General features: G+C 39.7%; 1 protein-coding gene and 1 long non-coding RNA gene across 3 annotated transcripts in view; both read left to right on the forward strand.

The window, feature by feature from the left end:
* Positions 1 to 22: 22 nt before the first annotated feature.
* Positions 23 to 20,674, forward strand: part of SESN1 (sestrin 1) — an 85,117-nt gene continuing 64,465 nt past the window's right edge. Inside the window, exon 1 of one of the 2 annotated variants that reach the window (XM_040597566.1) lies at positions 23 to 741. In XM_040597566.1, coding sequence (XP_040453500.1) covers positions 460 to 741 — 282 coding nt within the window. In that variant the 5' untranslated portion in view covers positions 23 to 459. The remainder of the gene's footprint in view (positions 742 to 20,674) is intronic. The other variant, XM_040597569.1, reaches the window with a different exon arrangement.
* Positions 3,743 to 14,618, forward strand: LOC121089870. The gene is made up of 3 exons (XR_005828406.1): positions 3,743 to 10,487; positions 10,594 to 10,737; positions 12,626 to 14,618. It is a non-coding gene; the product is annotated as an uncharacterized LOC121089870 (long non-coding RNA).

The raw sequence follows: 20,674 nt of genomic DNA on the forward strand, positions 1-20,674 counted from the left end.
CTGCCTCCTACCCCCCCCGCCCGGCTGAGGGGATCGTCGAGGGTCTGTGGCGGCGCGGCCCGGCCCGACCCCGGCGGGGAGGGCTGAGGGGGCCGCTCCGCGCCGTGGCGGAGAGGCAGGGCGGGGGCCGTCCCCTTCCCTCCATGCCTGGGGTGGGGAGGAGGAGCCGCTGGCGCCGTGGGGTGGTGGCTGCCCCGCTCCCCGCCGGGAGAGGCGAAGCCCCAGCAGCGTTGCTCGCTCGGCAGCCCCGGCGTCGGTGGGCGGCGGTTGGCGGGGGCGCCCGCCGGGGCTGAGGGAGTTCCCGCCCGCCCTGCCCCCCATGCGGTGCAGGCAGCGGTCTCTCCGCTCGCCGCCGCGTTTGTCGTCTTTGTGGGCGGGTTGGCGGCTGCCGGGAGCCCGCCATGGGGCAGCCGCGCCGGGGCTCCTGAGGCGGCGGTGGGGAAGCAGGCGGACGGCCCCATGGAGGAGCGGGAAGGCGAGGTGCGCTGGGACGGGCTGTGCAGCCGCGACGCTGCCACCCGCGCCGCCGCCTTGGATACCATCGGGCAAGCCGTTCTGCGCCGCAGCGAGACCATCGCTCCCGTGGCGGCGGTGCCGCCTGCCCGTGCCGCCGACGGGCTCCTGGTTCCCGCCGCCCGCGACGGGCTGAGCGAGGTGCTGGCCCGCCTGCTCATGCTCTCCAAGCGCTGCCCTTTCCCCGATGTGAGGGAGAAGAGCGAGGCGATCCTCAGCGGGGTGCAGGTAAGCGGGGCAGCCCCACCTTTCGCTGCGGGACGGGGCCGAGAGCCGCAGGGCCGGTCCCACGCAGGGCACCCCTCGGCGAAGAAACATTCGGGAAAGCGTTATTAAAAGGTGGGGGAAAAGCGCCAAGTTTCGGAGTGCAATCCGGCAGCGAGGTTTAGCGATGAATGGCTGGAAAAGTGGCTGATCGTCGGAGCATCCCGAAGGAAGTGCTAAAACGACAAACTATAATGCTCTAGTTTTAGTCTGTATGACCAGTGCTGTGATACTGCCAGTCGGCTTTAATGCAGAAGCGGGAAGGATTTGGGTATTAACGTTTTCGAGGCTGTCAATTAAAAATATAAATCGGTATGGGAAGTTTTTCAGCTTTTAAAAGATATATGAGCTTCAAGGCTATTAAAGCAGAGCCTGTCAAAGTTCCCTTTTTGTTGTTTATTGGTAAACGGTTTCTCAGTTGGAATCTGAGATCCATATTATTTTCTATAGCTCATAGGCAGTCTAACCAGTAGAGGATTGCATTTGCTGACCTTTTATGCTAACAGAAATAAATGTTTCTTTGTACTCTTCCACTGTTACAGTCTAATTATAGTTATTGCATTGCAGTTCTTTTGCTCACCTAAAGTTTTTGCACAGGTCTTGAAATTCTGATACAGGGCCGAGCAGCACTGTTAAAAATACTACTTGCTGCAGAGTAGGAAAAGGAAATTCAGATTATTCTTTTAATCACAAGTGCATACATAAAACTGCTTGGAGTTAGCTGCCTGATTGCCATTATTATGCTTTTTCTCTCTAAAGTTTAACAGGTTTAATAGATTTAATATAGGGGAACCGGGTGGTGGTGGTGTAAAAATACATAAACATTTTATATATGCACTCAATACACATATATGTATCATATATAAACATTATATTTTATAATAGGTATTAAAGATACACATATGTAAGTGTTTTAAAGGAACTTGCATATCGATCTGTTTTTGCTCTGTCCTACTTTGAAGTTGCTCAGATAAATTCTGGGTTTGGATTATTGAACCTGAGAGAGGCTCTGTTTATTTTGTCTAACTCATCAATAGTGTGCAATGTGGTAAATATGGTATTTTATATTTTATACAGTTTGGGCTGTATAAGGCATTTTTCTCTAAGCAGATTTTGTCAGTAGAAGCTATCAATACAACAAATAATCTGTATCAAAGGTTTGACAGTTATTGCTTTTCATTAAAAGCCCAAACCAACAAAATGATGACAAAAAACCCCCCAGTTTGAATATTCGAGTTGGAAACTTAATCTGGCACCTCTGCATTGGCATCTTCCCTGTTAAAAGTGAGCCTGTTACCAGTGAGAATGATGAGTCACTGAACAGCCGGCTAAGGGAAGACTTGCTTTCATCAGGCTCAAGTTATTGGGCTATTCAAAGGCCAAACAGGTGGTGATCATTCACATAAGTCTCTGGAGGACTGCCTTTTAGGTTTTTATGTATGAAGTTACTGCATGTGGAACTATGAGTCGTCTTCAGAAACTTTGTTACTTGCTTTTTATAAATAGGCCAAAACGATCTGGCGGAAATTAAGTCTGTCTTGATAGAGTGAGTGCAGGTTCACATCCTATGGTTGTAGCTGGCTTGATTAATAAAAAAAATCTGAAAGATATAACAAATGTGAGACCAGTTGTTTACACACAAGCTGCAGTAAAGGTTTAACAACAAATTAAGCAAAATAAAATCAAATACATTACTTTAAGCAAATCTTTAAAAGCTGCTTTTGTAACTTTTCTTTTTAGGGAGTAGTTCTGAGAGAAAAGTATTCTATATTCTATGACTGTAGAGTGGCAAGTCTAAGTTCTTATGGCTGTACTCATAAATGAAAATTTTTGTTGTAATCTTTGGATCAGCATTTGTGGAAGAAATAATCCAATCCAAGTTTTCCATTTTGGATGCTGCAGACTATTGTCAGGCGTGAAATGGTTTTCTGTTGATTTCATGGCCAGGAGGAATTTTATTTAAATATCTGCAATGAAGATGGCAGATAAAGCATAAAGCAAACTATTAAATTAAATATAATTATCCCATAGAACTCATGGCTTTCAGCAGTGATTCTAAATGTAGTTTAGTAACATCATAAAAATGTGAAATTCTGTTCAGAACAGTGTCAATACTAAAGGGCTCGTTTGTATTACTTCAGCTCCCTATCTTGGGATATGAAACAATCTTTGAGTCCACAGCAATATGTACTGTTATGCTGTCTTAAGCCTTATTCCCTGTCAAGTTATTAAATGACATAGAGCCAAGGCCAGGAGAGGCAACTGAACTCAAAAGTTCTCCTGGAAACTGGTGCTGCCCTCCTCTCTCTTGTGGGACGGTCCGACTTGGACTAGTAGTCTGCGCCTGGACTGATACTTTTTTCTCCCCTTCCCATGAAATGGAGAATTGTAAAATGTGTTTTCTTTATCTTTCTGCCCTGTATACAGGATAGTCAGTGAGAAAATCAAAGATTTGAATTTTCCCTGTGGCCTGATAGCTGTTTCTTTCTTGGGCTAGTGCCCTCTTGTGTGTTGGGGTGGTCAACAGATACTTAGGCACGAGCCATCTATACTGCTGGTGTTTTTGCAGCTTTGTGTTTGGAGTGAATTGGTGTAATGCATTATATGGCAGTTGTAAGCTGCAGGCTTGGCAGCAGCCTGTGCCAGCATGGCATACCTCTAAGCCCATTTTTTGTTGTCATCTTTTTTTTTTTTTTTTCCTCTTTCTGGAGAAAAATTTCTCTGAAAAATGGTGGAATCCTAAGTATGTAACTTTCTTCTTTGCTATTAATAAATAGTATTATTAATGCTATTATTAATAATAGTATCACCTGTATCAGGATCTATAAAAGTAAATTATTGCTCAATGTAAATTCCTGTTGATTTGACTTATATTCAGGATGAGTTTTTTATTGTAGGCTTTATATATTTCTATGTATAATAATATATATATATTTGGCCTAAGAGAATATATCTAATTCTCATTTAGATTAGACAAGGTTTTTTTGGTAGGAATTATTACAAAGACAGTATCTGCAGACTAGCCCCCGTTTTTCTAATTAATACTTTCTTGATTTCGTTAATAAAAGCAAGGTCACTAAAGTAACTTTGACCAAATATATGTATTTTTAAGTATTTTAATGGTATTTCAATTGCAGTGCTTTAACAAAGTGAAAAGTTTGAATGTTTGCATATGAAAATATTTTGAGTGGGTTTTGAGATAAAACCCCAAATATCATAGTTTTTTGATAACTTCTTGCATATGCAGTATTTTGCACATAAGCATATTGCTTATGACCTAGTAGAACAGCAGGTCATTCCACCTAGTATGCTAGGTGTCTGCACACTGACACAAATATATGGGAAGTGAAAAGCAGTGGAAGGTCTTTAACACATGATTGCTGAAAGTATTCTGCCCAGCCTTAATTAGATCAATCAGATGTATGTGCCTGGAATAAAAAGGTGTATGTCAGTAGCTGGAGAAGAATCATTGGAAGTATGAGATTTGCTAGTTAAAACTCATAACCATCTAGTATCTTTTGGAAGAGACTGAGCAGAACATATTGCTTTGCTGAGGTATGTAATTTTACAAAAATGGTCTTTTAGATTAACAAAGAGAATACATAGATGGGAGGCAGGTTCTGTAGGAGTGGCAAGATGTTAACCTCTGTAGCATAAAGGATGACAGAACAGCAGAATAAAACCCACAAATGTCAAAAAGCTTAGAATTTGACATGTAAAGCTTGATTGGGGGGCAAATATAAGGAAGAAAGAAACTGTTCAATCTCTTTGAGATGTAGTGGTAGGAAACACTTTCATTGAAGGGGAAAATTCATAACGAAAAAAGAACTTTGTTCTCTGTTGATCTCTTCATTGATGTAAGCACAAGAAACATACAGAAAATGGAAATCTGTATGCTGAAGATGCACGTGAAATGCACGAAGATATGTGAACAAAACTGGGACAGTTGAAAACATAATGAGAGTAGCTAAAAGGGCTATTGGAAGAAAGCAAGAAATAAAAGATTCAGAGAGTAATGGATTAAATAAAATGGTGAGGTGATTGAAATGTTCTCTGAAATGGTGAATCCAGCCTGTGTAGTTATATAGTGATAAAAGTGTAAATAGTGCTCTCCTAGGCTTGGGAGGAGGAGGGTGCCAAAACTGTAGGTTGCTTGGATAAGCAACATATTTTCAGTCTGGTAGGGCCTGATGAAATTCAGTCTGAGGTGCTTAAAAAAACAAATAAACAAGCTGAAGCCATCTCATATAGTGGATAGCAGTCTCAAGACAGTGGAGTGAAGTAGTAGATTAAAAAAGAATAATGGTGTATACCTCTTCAGTATGGGCTAAGAGGAAACCAGTGAATTTTAACTTTAGCTCAAAGAATAAATACTGGAGCAGTGACGAAACACATTTTTAGCGCCTAGAAAAGAAGCTGACCAACAGCTAAAACAGACTTATCCAGGATAAATAGTTTAAATCCAGTATTGATTTCTGCTTCTGTGATGGAGTAACAGGCCTTGTGGTGCTGTAATGTTAGTATGTTGATGTATTGGCGTCCTCAATATTCACATAATATTTTCATTAATAAGCTAGGGAATTATGATCTAGAAACTGCTGTGCAGTGAGTAAAATTAGCTGGAAAATCATCCCCAGAAGGTAAGCAATGTCAGGTAGCAAGTGCTGGTACAGATTCTACAAGGTCCTGTACAGCATGATCTTGATTAATAAAGTTTTGCACTTTATGAATTGCAGATTACAAGCTGGGAAGGAGGGTAAGAATACTAGAGAGAAGCCGTAGAATTTAAAATTATGTTAATGGTTAATGGGAGCTTGTATGATATCTTCTAGACCTCTGATTTTTTGTGAAGAAAGTTTGAAGAAATTGGTGGTGGTATGATCAGCTAAGAAGGAGGCTAAGGCAGTATGTTCCCAAATAAATGGGGATGGAGGGGATGAAAAGACTGCTGCAAAAAGAAGGGAAACATGAACTAGTATGAAACATCAGCTGATCTAAATTCCAGCAAGACTTGAGTTAGACGTTCAGGGGAAAATTTCAAGGATTAGGATAGCAAAGCAGTGGCATAGACTGTTTGGTCACGTTCATCACTAAAATATTTTCTAAACTGTTCTTAAAGATCAGGCAGGAGTTACACGCTTATTTGATCTCACCCTGGGAAAGACAGAACATTACTAACTGACGATTTTTCCTTCCAGCCTCTCTTTCTGTGTTTTGTGTTGGTAACTGCTTGGGGGGACACACACTCTCTTAAGTGCTTTCCCTTTGATCTCCAAGACCATATTTACCAGTTACATAGCACTGGAATTTGTGGTCTGGAAAGCAGCAGGTGGGCTTGCAAGGACTTGGAACACCTCCTTGTTTTCTTAGGTCTGTTGTTCTAGTGGATAAATCTACAGAACCCTGTAGTTTGCAGAGGGCTCTATGGCATCTAACAAGAGGGGTCACGGCAGCAACATACTATCTATATCATCTTGTATTATAACCTTCAGGCACTGCCTGTGACCTAGGCTTGTGCGGCAGTGGATATGGAAGGGAGTACCCTTACCTTTCCAAATCCTGGCAAAATACTTGTATGGATTTAAATTAAATGAGCATCCAGAAAGGATGGGAAGACTTCCAGTCACAGCCAGAGCAGGCATCCTGTCGTCTTCCTCCACCACAGCGTGTGGGACAAAAAGCCTCTGCCAGGAGAGGAGGTAGTAGTTCCCCTGTGTATGTCCATAAAGGATAAAGTAAGAGTTACTTTTCTGTTTCATTGCTAAATTTTTCTCACAGTAGAGTTCATTATCTCTTTGCTTTGTGTATATGCCACGTCTGAGTTCTGTGGTGCATGCTTGTTAAGAGTAATAGGGGTGAAACTCGAATATGCTCCTTGCTCTCAAATGGTTTATCCTGATGACTGGTGTTACAGGAGACTGGCTAACTTTCCAAATCTTTAATCTGCATTTGGTGTAATCTTTGATAAATGATTTCATAACTTTGTCTTCAGTCTTTAGCCTTTCTGCACAACAGAAGTAACTTTAGTGAACTTTGAAATCTCTAGCTAGGCATGTCTGTTAGGTTGTGGGATATATTTTTTTTTCTTGTTCAAGTTAATTTGACTGTGGCCTATTGCATGATAGTGATGTTGTCCTGTGATGCTTACTGTTGGTCAGTCACCATGGAAAGGTGTCTCAGATGAAACTTGCAGTCTGTTCAAGTCTATGAAATATAGTATCCTTACTGCTGGTGGTGAATCTAATCCTTCTGGAAGCTGACTAGTCTCCTTGTACAATGCCAGTTTCCAAATGGCTTTGTTTCCCATAGTACTCTTATGTACAGTGAATGAAAACATAGTTTTTTGTGAGTTCAGAGCACAAGTATGTTCTGTCTCTTCCAGCCATTAGGTGGAATGGGTTTAATTATGTATTGTAGGGTGCTGCCTTCAGAAGTCACATCACTGCGAGATTGCTAGTTTAGGAAACACTTGTCTGTTAGGGTTTCTTTTGTGGTGTTCAGATACTCTTGCTGCTCTTAATATCGGGAGAGATACTGAAGTAATGACATGCTGTACTTAAATGATTAGGCTTATTTACAGCTTCTGCTAGCCTGCAAAAAGAACTGTACCTCTGCAGTATTTACTGTAAACATGTTCTGATGATGAGTCTGTATCATATGTATGTGGCGAGGTTGGCTGGAGAAGTTAAGGGAGAAGACTTAATCTTGACGTGCCAGGGAATGTTCTAAGCAGGAGTGTGAACATATTTTTTTAAAAACTTAAATTGTCAATAGTCCTTAGATTGCCTTATCTGACTCCTCCCTCCTTCAGCCTACTTGCCTCCTTTCTAAAGGCTTCAGTCTGTTTTAGGAGAGACGAAGGAAAATTTTCTTTTGTTGAACTTGTCAACTACAGAATTGACTGACCCTGAGAATGTCTTTGGTTGGAATAAAGAACTGCTTGAAAACAGTGGAGGTTCTCAAAGTGATGTAAAATAGGGTATCTGGGTCACTTCTAAAGCTGTATCTATGTTTGGAGCCTTTCCATAGTTTTCCATGCTAGCTGTATGCCGTTCTTCTTGTATGGAAATGAGCTTTGCTTAGTCAACTTTTTCTTATAATTGTTTGGGATAACTTGATCTGTAAACTTATGGGTTTATGTGGTTCTGCTGAATTGATTTTCAGGACATTGTAACTAGAATTTTTATTTTCAAAAGAAGTCAAGAGTGAAGCACACATTTGATAATATTGGCTTGGTTGCTTTTATTTTTTTTTGGCTGCTTTGACATGCTTTAAGCTGAAGAAATCAAACACTACCATTTCCTCATCTCTTATTTACTAATGTGGTAAGCAACTGTAGGGTGTGCATTGGTGGCTTATATATTTATATATAAAAAGACTCATTTCCTGATTTTTTTTTTCATGGAAGTTAGTATCTAGAGATCTATAGAAACCAGAAATGCTTCAACTTGAATGCATTTTGTAAATAACAGCATCTGTTGTTCTGATTTAGCAGTTGCTAAGTCATGAGCTCTGTTCTAGAATTACCTTTAGAAACAGGTAATTCTAAAAGTTGGCCATTCTTTTAAACTCATAGCTGGAGACTATTCTTTCCAGTCTACAGTCATGTATTCTAGTGTCAACTTAGTCCTTTATCTTAAATTCTTTTTTTCACTCTGATACTAATGGTGTATGGGTAGCAGTGATCCTCTCTACACTGATTTTGCTAAAATTCTGCTCTACTTTCAGTTGCCAAAAATCTACTTCTGTGTTCTTTTTTTTAAAAAAATCTTGTTTTTCCCATTTAGTATGTAAATAACTGTCTTCGTTTTGGGATGTTGGTATGTATTTGGATGCTTTTTGCTTACATACAGAGAAATTTTATGCATCTTGATGAGGTGTTCAAATGAAGTGAAAAGCACAGAATTTGGAAGGTTTTTGAAATCAGCGTATGATATGCAAGGTATTAAGTAAAAAAATAATGTATGGACTCCTAGGTTATGTAAAATAATATATCTTCCATTAGCTTGACCAAAGTACATTGTTTAAAATTACATTGTCTCACTGTAACAAGTGCAAAGTGAACGTTGAAGAAATGCTTGCTGTTTTGTCATCTTACACTTTTTCTTCAGGTCAGGGTTTCTCCTTTTAAAATAAACATAGTGGAAAAGTACTGAATATACCATTGTGGGATAGAAAAATTGTTTTGAAAGCTTGAGTATATTTTCCTGTGGATACTGAGTGTTTAAATTTCCAAAAATATGGTTTGCTGTCAGTATGGTTTTCTATTCTGGTAAGTTGTTTACAGTTTAAGGGGGTGGAGACGCTTAGCTCTCCCTCCAGAAATCAAGTGAAACATGGAAATCTTCACTTGGATCTACATACATGAATTAAATCCAAACAGTTAAGTGGTGGCTTTTCTCTTGTTTATGACTTTCTTGATGTTTCCAATTACTTTGACTTTTTTCTTTGTTTTCTTCCAGAAAGCTTAGGTCAGATTGCTGCCAAGAGTTGGGTTGGAAGGGTGAACTGGTTTAGTTCTATTTAAACCTAGTAAACCATTAACCATTTTCCTTACTCCAGCTTTATGTAGAAACCAAACTTGTTCTTTCAAGTCATTTTGGGTCAAAAGTGTCACCCAGGGTTGTGTACTGGTGCTGAATATTACCCCAGAATACATTGGGCTAGTATTATTTTTAAAATAGAGGTGTTGCTAGAATGCATGCTGCTACTTACGTCATGTAATCTGATATAAGCCGCCTATGCAACTACAAGAACCTACTTTCAATCCAGGCATTGTGCTAAAGGAAAGCACAGTGCTTCTGAAAACATGGTTGTTTTTTACTGTAAATTGATTAGAAATTGTACCTTTTCTTCACTTTTCCATGCTTTCTGGTCAGTAATAAGATTTTTCTCAGTTGCAGGTCTTCTCTGGCACGTCCCTTTTCTACCTAAATATGTGACTGGCTCTGTGAGCCTGGGTTTTGAGTCTTGAGGTGTAACAACCTCTTAGTTAATTTTTTTTCCCTTGGATATTCTTGCTTGCTGTTGAATTGGTTTAAAACAGTTATTCTTGTGGAATAGGTATTTTAGTTAAGAATTCCTTAACTCCTAGAGAGTAAACATGGAATAGTATGATAGTTGTTCAAAGGAGGAACAAACTTGAAAATGGAAACTTATTTAAAGCTCTGAAGCCTTTCCTGTGTGCTTTTTGGATTTTTTTTGAAGGAGGGAAAGTAACCTTTTTTCTGAAAATTGTTTTGTGTTACAGCTTGTTGCTGAGCCTCTACTGTTCCTGGTGTTTTGGTGCAACAAAACTTTTAGCTTTAAAATGCAGCCTGTTTGCCAACAGTGCATTCCATTGAGATTAAACTGTTTGTTTGGATTTTCCATTTATTTAAATTTTAGTTCTAATCTACATTTGCACTGATTTCCATGTAGAAGTAAGACTGAAATGAGGAAATTTTTTTTCTCAAACTTTCTATTTCTCTGAATTTTAAGTTAATGCTGAGTGCAGATATGCCCATTTAACAGTACTAAATAATTGGCAGCTGTCATGCATGTAACTTTCTGGAGCCCATCATGTTACGAAGGTAAGTCTTTACTAGGACAAAACTGCTTTTAGTATTTGCCCTAACTTCATATGTGTCCATTCTGTCCTTCCAGCTTGTGTTGCAGGAAAGGTTTTGGAAGGATTTTAACTTCACTGAGATTACTTTTTTTTTAAAGAGGTATGTTTATAACAGCAGCATGTATTTACCTAGCAATTAATGGATAAATAGCATTCTATAAAAGAAGTTTAATTCTGACATTTTTGTTGCTACTATTCTGTTTCAGGATGTAGGAAAAGAAGCCAAATGGAAATGTTTTTGTCTGGCTTTTAGAAGACATTGTTACTTGGCTTCTGGTGTTCTGCTTTTCTAACTTCAGAACGTGGCAATTCTGCTTGGCTGAAATTGTGTGGAATCTGTTGGAAGAAGAGTATGTGTAAATTGGGAAGGTCAAATGTTGCTTCTCTTTCTTTCATTACTTGGTGTTAGGCCTTTCTGTTAAGGATTCAAGTTTTTGGGTAAGATTTCACTAGGAATGAAAGCTGTGTTTACTGTTTGTGTTGCACAATGTAAAATATCTTGAAATTTTAGATTCTAAAGGTTGACTCTTTATAGTTCATGCATTAAGTGAATAGCTGATACTGAACCATAGACTATTTGTGGTTTTTCTACTTTTTCATTAACTAGTATGTTTGCTCACACTGGTGAAAGTGTTGGGGGAAATGCAGTTGTCCTACACTCTGAATTCAGGGTGCAAATCATTACTCCTAAGGGCAGTGGAAAATATGGCTGCTTCATAGGGCTTTGAGTGAAAAATTAATTTTATAGTAATAGGCTGTGGTGTGCTTCCCATGTATGTGGTTTGCACCTATGTTTGTCCTCTCTGAGCCAGAGGCCTGCATTAGAGGGTTCAGCAGTGCAGTATGTCTCACAGATTTGCAGGTTTTGGGGGGAAGTACAATTCCTATATCCTCTGGGGTAGGGTAGCCACATGGCTCAAAAGGAGTTCCTGGTAGTAATAAATCTTCATGCATGTGCTTAAAAACATGCTATGACAATTGAGATTCTTCTAAACATTTCACGTGGAAGCTGAATGACTTGCTGTTCCCTCAAAAAAATAGTTGCTAAAAAATACTTGGGAAGATGTCCTGAGGTTAAAAAAACTGAAGCACTTCATATCTGAATTTATTCTTTGTAAATATCATCTTTTAAACCTGTTCTTGATAGGGTTGAGAAACAGGATTTTTCTAGATGTACACCCACTAATTGTCTGTTTAACGATGACTTCAGAATTAAACATGTCTTCTGAGATATAATACCAGATTTTATGTAGGGGGCAGACCAGTTGGAAGAATTGTTGACTCTTAAGAAGTAACTTACATATGAAGCAAGGCAAGAAGTCCTTTCTTCTGGTCAGTGTGTTCACTCAAGAAGGAAAGATTCTTGGACTTCAATTTTTAATATTGATAGATTTCTAAATGGATCTGTAGTGACATGTAAGTCAGTAACAGTGTTATTTAATTAAACAGAAATGGCATTAAGGTCAAATACTGGTCAAAAATACCTTTTTTTCCTCAGAAAACTTAATATTAACTGTAAATGAAAAATTTACTTTAACTGTAGAGTCACATGACTATGGAGGAAAAATTGGGGACAAAATAGACCTTTGAAGTGGACTGTTCAGTCTGTATCCCAGAAAGAAGACTTGGAACTTTTTTGTGTCAGTTCAAATAGACAGTTCATCTCAGTTCAGCTAATCAGAAATTTCTGAGAGACCTTGCAAATGCTTACTATACAGCCTGAGAAGCTTTCTCTGAAGGTTCTGTCCTGTGTGATGAAGTCTGGTCTGTATGTGGAGATTCTGTAGTAGTAATACTTTGCATTGCTTATTTCCTATTTGCTTACTGAAGTTGGCAGGAAGATGCCTCAGTTGGGAGATCAAGTGGGCCATATGCCAGAGTGGTAATCTGATGGTGACCTTCACTGTGTGTTTTCCCAGTCTCTTGTGCAGTAGCAGTCCAGCCAAAGCAGAAATCTGGCCATTGCTGGTACTTGGCATTGTCTGGAATGGCTTAAAATTTGTCTTGGTACAGTTGCTAAATAGCTTGTTATTGTGAAGGGATGGGCTAGAGAGAAAGATACTCTTTCTTCTGGGTTACTACAAAATATTTTCTAGATTTGCCAAGTAAATATGCTGTGAGTTAGCCCCATGGATGTAACAGTCTCACCTTGGCTGCGCTAGTGCTGAACTGACTGGAATTATGTAGGGTTGGACATAGGATTTCATAGTGGTCTTTCTTTTACCTTGCTGTCTACAGCTGGACGAATTTGCAACAGAGACAGATCCTCTGTCACTTGCTGATGGTGAAAGTAGTTAATCTGATGCCAGTTCTGTTAGAACGCTAAATGAGTATGCTATCATTTTTCCAAAATACTATGTGCTTAAATTATATTACAAAAAACTTCAGATTTTTTTCTTTATACGTAGTTGATCTAGGTGGCTGTAAGGAGATACCTTCTTGATTCTGTAACAGAAAAACATATAAATCTGTATCATCTTGAGTGTTACTATAAATTCAGCAGAAAAATTAATACTAAACTTTAAATATTTGCTGTATATGATTCTTGAATATTTGTTTACAAGTAAGAGTAGACAATTCAACTAGGTAGGACTTGTAAAAAAACGCAGAGTTCCTTTGTTGTCCAATATTTCCAAGAAACGTAAATGGAAATCAAGCTAGAAAGAGCATATGCTGTAAGTTGATATTAAGTATATACAATATAGTAAGAGGCAGGCAATTTAATGAAGAACTAACTATGTTCTTAAGGCAAGCATTATTTATTTAATTTTGAAATAGCATGGAGGGATTTTTACAAGGGATAAAATCATGCAGAATAACTTCTGTAAGTAACAGAAGGCATGGATAGTATCATTTAATGGCCCCATTTGAGACATGATTCCTTTCTGGTACAACAGTAGATTCTGATGTTCACTGAAAGCAAGGACTCAGTCTCTTACAGATTAAGACAGTCTTAATGTGGGTAATAGAATTTGTAAGCTATCTGATGTTTAAAATGAGTGATTCCTCTTATGTAGTTTGTGCTTTTGAATACTGAGCTCTGTTTGGGAAGTATTGAACCCTGAGACTTTGAGATGGCAAGGGGAAGCTTGTTCCTAAGAAGTTACTGGAATTCTTAACGATTCTAAAGGTTAGAATGAATGAAGAATTGAACCAGCATGCTGTATAATATTCTGCTGCAACAATCTGATTATTTTAAGCAAACAGAGAAGAGAAATGGCTATTATGTCTGGCAGTTGGTTTCCTTCACTTAATTAGATAGGATAATGACTCTGTCTTTACAAGAGTATGGTCTGAGTTGGAAATCCAGAGCCATTTGCAGGAGAGAATCCTATAGAGGATATTGAAGCAAATTGTAAAGCTTTAGAAATGTCTTATAACAATCTTTTTTGTTTCTCTTGTAGTAGAAATAAGTCTAGGAAATATGTGGGACAGGTTATTTAACAAAACATGGATAAAAAATGGGTTGTGTCTGTCCCCTGTCCGTCCATTCACTCCCCCTTGGCTCTGTATTTGTATTGGTTTTCCATGGCAAGGTTTTGGTAACAGGGGGTTACAGGGGTGGCTTCTGTGAGAACCTGCTAGAAGCTTCCCCCATGTATGACAGGGCCAATGACAGCTGGCTCTGAGATGGACTCGCTGCTGGCCAAGGCCGAGCCCATCAGCAGCAGTGATAGCACCTCTAGGACAGTGTATTTAATGACAGTATGTATTAAAAAGACAGTATGTAGTACTGGGCAACACTAGCAGCAGTCAGAAGAGAGGAGTGAGAATATGTGAGAGCAGCAACAGGGTCAGTGAAGGAGGAGGTGCTCCAGGCACCAGCCCATGGTGAAGCCTGAGGCGAGGCAGGCTGTCCCCTTGCAGCCCATGGAGTGGAACGCTGGAGCAGATCTCCACCTGCAGCCTGTAAAGAACCCCATGATGGAGCAGGTGGATGCCCAAAGGAGGGTGTGATCTGGTGGGGGACTCATGCTGGAGCAGTCTGTACCTGAAGGACTGAATCCCCTGGAAGGGACCCATGCTGGAACAGTTTGTGAAGAACTGCAGCCCATGAGAAGGACTCACACTGGAGAAATTAATGGAGAACTGCCTCCCGAGGGAGGGACCCCACGCTGGAGCAGAGGAAGAGTGTGAGGAGCTTCCCCCTGAGAGGGAAATAATGGCAGAGACAGCTGTGATGAACTGACCACAGCCCCTGTTCCCCACCCCCCTGTGATGCTCTGGAGAAGGAAGAGAATTCAGGAGTGAAGTGGAGCCTGGGAAGAAGGGAGGAGTGGGGGGAAGGTGTTTTAAGATTTAGGTTTTATTTATCATTATCCTACTCTGCTTTGAATGGTAAGAAATTAAGTTCTGCAAGTTGAGTCTGTTTTGCCCATGACAGTAATTGGTGAGTGGTCTCCCTGTCCTTATCTTGACCCATGAGCCTTTCATTATATTTTCTCTCCCCTGTCCTGCTGAGGAGGGGAGTGATGGAGCGGCTTTAGTGGGCATCTAGTGTCAAGCCACCACCATATTTCTACTAGTTTGGTGTGTTTTTAGAAAGTGAAGTTTAGAGTTTGCTTGGTTGTTTTGAAGATGACTGGTGTATCAAAATAAAAATTTTTTGTGCAAGTGTACTGCTTTTGACAAAGTGCTTTCGAGAGGAAGGCTTCTTCAGTAAAAAGTGAAAATCCCATGAAGAGTAGAAAGAAAAATAGGCTTAGAATAGCCAAAAACTATGTGCATGAGGGTCTCTCATCTGAGAGGGGCAAAGCACAGACTCAGTGACTTGAGAGGGCAGTTTGAAGAGACAAAGTAGATCTTTTCAAGCAGTAGAAATTGTGCATTTTCTTTAAAGTACTAAATATCTTGGAACACTTGCCTTGGATGTATGAGTATCCCATTCAAGCATGAGTGGGATCTGGACTGAACTAGAATTTGAAACCTGGTCTGACTCATCTCAAATAAGAGACCTGACTTGGTCCCTGGAGATTTTGTTTACTGACAGGATGTCAGATGGAGAAATAAGTACCAGAGGCCTTAAAACTTCCTCAAGTTAGGAAAAAATAGCAGTTGTCCAGCTGCTGTGAAATTAATTTGTCTCAGTGCAAAAGTGCTTATATTACAGCCAAAGTGGTGAGGAAATTTCTAGGGCCCTCTGAGGTAGGGTGAAGGGTTTTACCCAACTAAGTAGTTGTAATACAGTTTTTGGATTAATGAGGTGAGCTGAGCAAGGATTTTGATGAAGATTTGAACATGCTAAAATTAATTTTGCCAATCAAGATGTTTACTATTTATCTCCTGTGTCTTTTTAGAACACTTCTAAATATGTTAAATTCAGAAACCTAGGATGAAGTACATACAAATATGGTTTGTTTATAAAGTTCAGCTACTGCAATCTTTTTTTGGAGAGGGGAAAATAATAAATTATATTGTGCTACAGAAATAGGTCAGAATTTTTTTTATACCACAAGGGCAAAAAGATTTTTCTTTATTCAGATGAGGTTTGTATCCCTATATCCCTTATTATCCTTATTATGATTTTGAACAAATCTGTTTAATTAAAGATTGTTGTGGATGGCTTCTCCACCCCACCCCACCCCACCCCCCCCAAGAACTGGAGTATTTTTTGTCTTAGCAATAGTGTTTTGGCCATTTACTGTCACATTTGCAGTGTTTACAAGGGTAGTTACGTTATTGCCATCTGATTATCAAAGAATTATGGATGAAAAATAATTGGCAGGTATTTAATCAAAAATGTTGTGTACAACAGCCAATTTTGACATTATCCTGAAAAAAATTCACAACTGCTTAATGAATTAACAAGACTGCTTATGTGTGGTACAGTGAAGCATACATGTGTTTGCAGGACTGAAGCTGTGTGCTGATTGGCCTGTCCAAAAGCATCTTGATACCTTGCTGCAGGATTCTATTTCAAAGCAGCATTAGTACTTCCTTTTATAATGAACAATTTTGTATTTCCTCCTACAGGTTTCAGGTTTCCTGGACCTTGTGTGGCCATAAGGTTTGTGATCACTGTGCCAAGCTGGCAGTCACAGTCGTCTCTTAATCTGAGAAGTTACATCATGAATAGAGAGGTGTAGGAAGAGATTTTGGATATGCCAGATCAAGCCCAGAACACTATATTTGTGTGGTGGTGTACCTTTTAGCAGGTTCTAGGATGTTAAGTGTAATATATAAATGCAGCTGCAGTGTTTTTAGGATCAAATTGGCTCACTGATTGTGGGCTACCAGGTGTGCCAGTTACCATAGCAATAAATAGATAAAGCCTGTGCCAGTGCTTACAGTTATATTAGGTTAAGGATATTCTTGCTCACTTGAGCATGCTTCATAGCATTCTACGTGGGCAGGGTTTAATAGCAGGTAGCAGTCTTGAGACGACAAGCAGTTCAGCTCTGCTAGGCTTCTTGGAGACAGGAATAGTAGTTTTTTAGATCTCTAGCTGTACTGGAGCAAACAATTTTCTTTGGATAGTATCCATATCGTTTTGTTTCTTACACAGGTTTGTTTTAATGTGTAGGTCATCTAAATTAACTGAAGCTGATGCACCCACTGCAGAAAGTTGTAATGAATTTGAAGGAACACTTGGGGGAGACTTCATGTCTCATGTTTTATTTCCATTTGTTGATTTGTTTGAAGTAACATCACTGCAAATTGAAATGTATAATTCTAAAACTCCTGAAAAATGAAAATTTTGTCCTTAACTTACTGTCTTGAAACTTACTATTTTTGGTTACAGAATAGTAACCTGAAAGCTTCTTGAGATGGGGCATGTTTTTAGGTATTTTTTGTTGGTGATGATATCTTACTAGTTTTCTTCAAAAATTATACAATTATAACTGAGTGACTTTTCTACCTAGGTATGAAAGTTGTGGGGAAGGGGGAAGAGGCATATGCATGAATAAGTTTGTAGGTGGACCAGAGCACTGTAGCACTTCATGTATTAGTTATGAGTGCTTACCACTATACTAAAGTTGTATGCCTATTTCTATTTTAATTACTGATTTTTCAGTATCTCAGTTTTATAAGGAATTTATCTTCAGCTGAAGCTTCCCAGATTTGATCTCTGCGGTGTTAATCAAGACTTTGCACAGATATGTCTTTAAAAAACAAAAATGGAAGTATGCACATACAGCAAGAATTCATCCCTTCTAAACACTGGATTATGCATTCCCACCTATTAGGAAAAAAAACCAACAAACCAGCAACAAAAAACCCTACCAATAGTGATGTTTGACCCCAATTGTCTCAATTGTTAAAAAAGCCAAGGTTTGTGAAGGAAAGTAGTCTTCTGCAGTATGTATGATGATGTCTTCTGTTGCTGACCATGGTGTAGACTTTGCCCAGTCTTATCAGAAAATAGGTACTAGCAGAAAATAACAGCCATAATCAGTCTGTTTTCTTTTTCTGAAGGATCTGGCAAAACAGGGAAATGAAATTGTTAGCAGTTATTCACCGAAGTTCTCTGACTTTATTTATGAGCTTAACAATAAAGAATTTTAAATTAGCATATGGCAGCTATCTTAATTTTCTAAGTTGAGAGATCACAAAAGAGTAGATTCTAGCTGGGAGGAGAGGGCTATGACATTTCATGTTTTGGGACTTTTTAGCTCATATTAAACAAAATCAGTGAATGTGTTCAAGCTACCTCTAGAATAAAATCAATTTTTCTGCTGAACTGTATTATCTGTAAAGCAAAATCATGTGTTGCTGTTTGCTACTTTCTTGCTTTATTACAAACAGAGTAAAACTACTGCATTTTCCAGGCTGAAAAAATCTATTTAAATACTGTTAATTGTACGCCATTACGATAGTGGAAAAGATAATTCTTTGTCACTGGCAGCCCATGCTTGCTAGAAGAAACTAGATTATTTGCTCTGTGGCTGTGACCCATGACAAAGGACTTGCTCAGGCGTGCTAAAAGGGACCCTGCATGGTGAAACTTTGTGGCTGCTGCGTTGCATTTTAGCTTCTCTCCTGCTGTATGACTTGATGGCAGGGCCTCCTCCAGCTGAAAGGGTGCTCTCCTTCCTTACCTCTGGCTGTAGCAAGGACCCAGCAGAGTGCATGCGTCCCCAAAGTTTTACTAGCAGGCTGGAATGCATCAGGACATAGGTGGTCTATCTAATTAAAGACAAAGGGGAGGGGGGCGGGCGGGGAAGTCTTGGAGCTTGTAGCCTCTTAGATGAAAATACTCATCAAATTGTTTCAATTCAGACCAGATATTAGGAATAAATTCTTTCTGTGAAGGTGGTGAGACACTGGAACAGGTTGCCCAGAGAAGCTGTGGATGCCCCATCCCTGGAAGTGTTCAAGGCCGGGCTGGATGGGGCTTGGAGCAACCTGGTCTGGTGGAGGGTGTCCTTGCCCATGGCAGGGGGGTTGGAGCCAGATGATATTTAAGGTCCCTCCAACCCATTCTATGCTTCTAACTCACTTGTGATATGTGTGCAACTGAAAGAGTTACTCGGCTTATATCTTTGAGACATTTTCACATGCAGTACTATACTACTACTTACAGCTCTGGGTATGCATTGGATAGCCTCCCGCAGATGATTTAAATAGTAATTCTGACACTTGGTGTACATTTAGATCATGATTGTGACCAGTTGGTCCCTGCTTTCTTTGTGATACATGCCTCAGTAACAATGAAAAGAGGAGGTTCTGCAACAGGTGGCACAGTAGGAAGAGGTAACCCAAACAGAAGAAGTTTTCCCTATAATAGAAAAGTTGGAATCATCTAGGTAGGCTGTCATCAGAATGCTTTGCTTTTCAAACTTGGTATTTCTATAGTGCAGGGTTATGGATTTGGGTGGGGTTTTTTTGGTGTTGTGTTTTTTTTTTTATTTAAATGCAATAAAGTATCTTAAGATTTGTGGCACTTACAGTTAGTGACATGGGGTTTGCTCTGTCCTGTATGATAATTATACAGCAAGACAAAGCTCCTGGTTTTCACTGATTCACTGAAAGGCAATTCTGCAGCCCAAAGACTTTAACTGAGTTCAGAAAGCTCGTATTTATGCCCAAACTCATGGCTTCAGAACTCAGGATCCTTCAAACACTGTAAGGTAAAGTCAGTGAACATCTAGGCAGAACCTCATCAGTGTTGCAGTTTTGAAAGTGGGCAATAGTTCCACACCTATGCTCAAGCTCACTCTGGATCCAGAGATTAAATGTTTTCTTCTCCATCTCCTCTCAGAACTTGCAGAACATGGTGTTCTCAGAGTGTGTTTATTGAAGACCTATCAGATGAGCTTTGCACAAAACAAACCAGAGCTACCCCTCCCACTCCTGAATAATAGCTTAGTGGTTAGAGCATTCTCAAAGAGTTGAGGACTCCAGGTTCAGCACCTTTTCTGCCTGAGGTGATTCAAAGTCACGTGTCTTACATGCCTAGGCTCACGAGTTTAGAAAATTGAACTAGCTTTTGCTCTTGTTTCTGAGCCAGTGAACATCCTACGGACTGCAGGTAAAGCAGGACTAGAGCAGTTGGAGGTGCTGACAGTGTTGTGATCATTAAATAGCTTAACTTTGTTTAGGGAGGAGAAGATGAAATCACCTCAGGCTTAATAATGACTTGAACTTGGCCTGTATCTTGTTTAAGTGATCTAACCGTGGAGCCAGTCTCTGGGCTTGAGGTTGTGGTCTTGAGTAGATAGATGCAGGTGCATTTTGGTGGTGAGCAGAAAGCTCTAGCACAATGACACATGAGACTGAAGGTCTACTGTTGGCCGGTTTAGGTGGCTTCCAACTTTTGCACGTTTCTGTGAATGCTAGTGAAGGTGTTACCCTCTTCAATTTTTGTATAAGTATAATAAATGTAACTTTTGTGTTCCTTGGTGATAGACTACTGTGATCTTTGCTAAGACATTCTGGTGCTGAGGAAGTGGTGTTGTCTAGAGCATCATTGGACTTGTCTCAGTGTAAAATTTGATGTTCCACTAAAGCACTTTTTCCTTTAAATGCCATTTAAGGGCTTCTACATTAGATAACAAAACTGCCTTTGTTGTGTTCCTGTGGTGAGAATGAACATGAAACTTGCAGCTCACAAGCATTTGGACAGGCAGTTGAAAGTGGAAATGTTTTGTCATTTGTTTCTTGCACCTGTTTATAGCACATAGTCTGCTCATCATGCATAAGGGCAATTTTTTTTTTTTACCATGGTACAAGTAAGCATGTTTTTCTTCAGTGAGGGTCCTTTCTGAAGGCTCAAGAGCTTTCCTCTTCCCAGTAGATCTCCAGACTTCTTCCACTTCACACCTCCTCACACCTGAGGGCACTGTA

This window comes from Falco naumanni, chromosome 6 (assembly GCF_017639655.2).
Source record: "Falco naumanni isolate bFalNau1 chromosome 6, bFalNau1.pat, whole genome shotgun sequence".
In the NCBI taxonomy this organism is placed as follows: Eukaryota; Metazoa; Chordata; class Aves; order Falconiformes; family Falconidae; genus Falco; species Falco naumanni.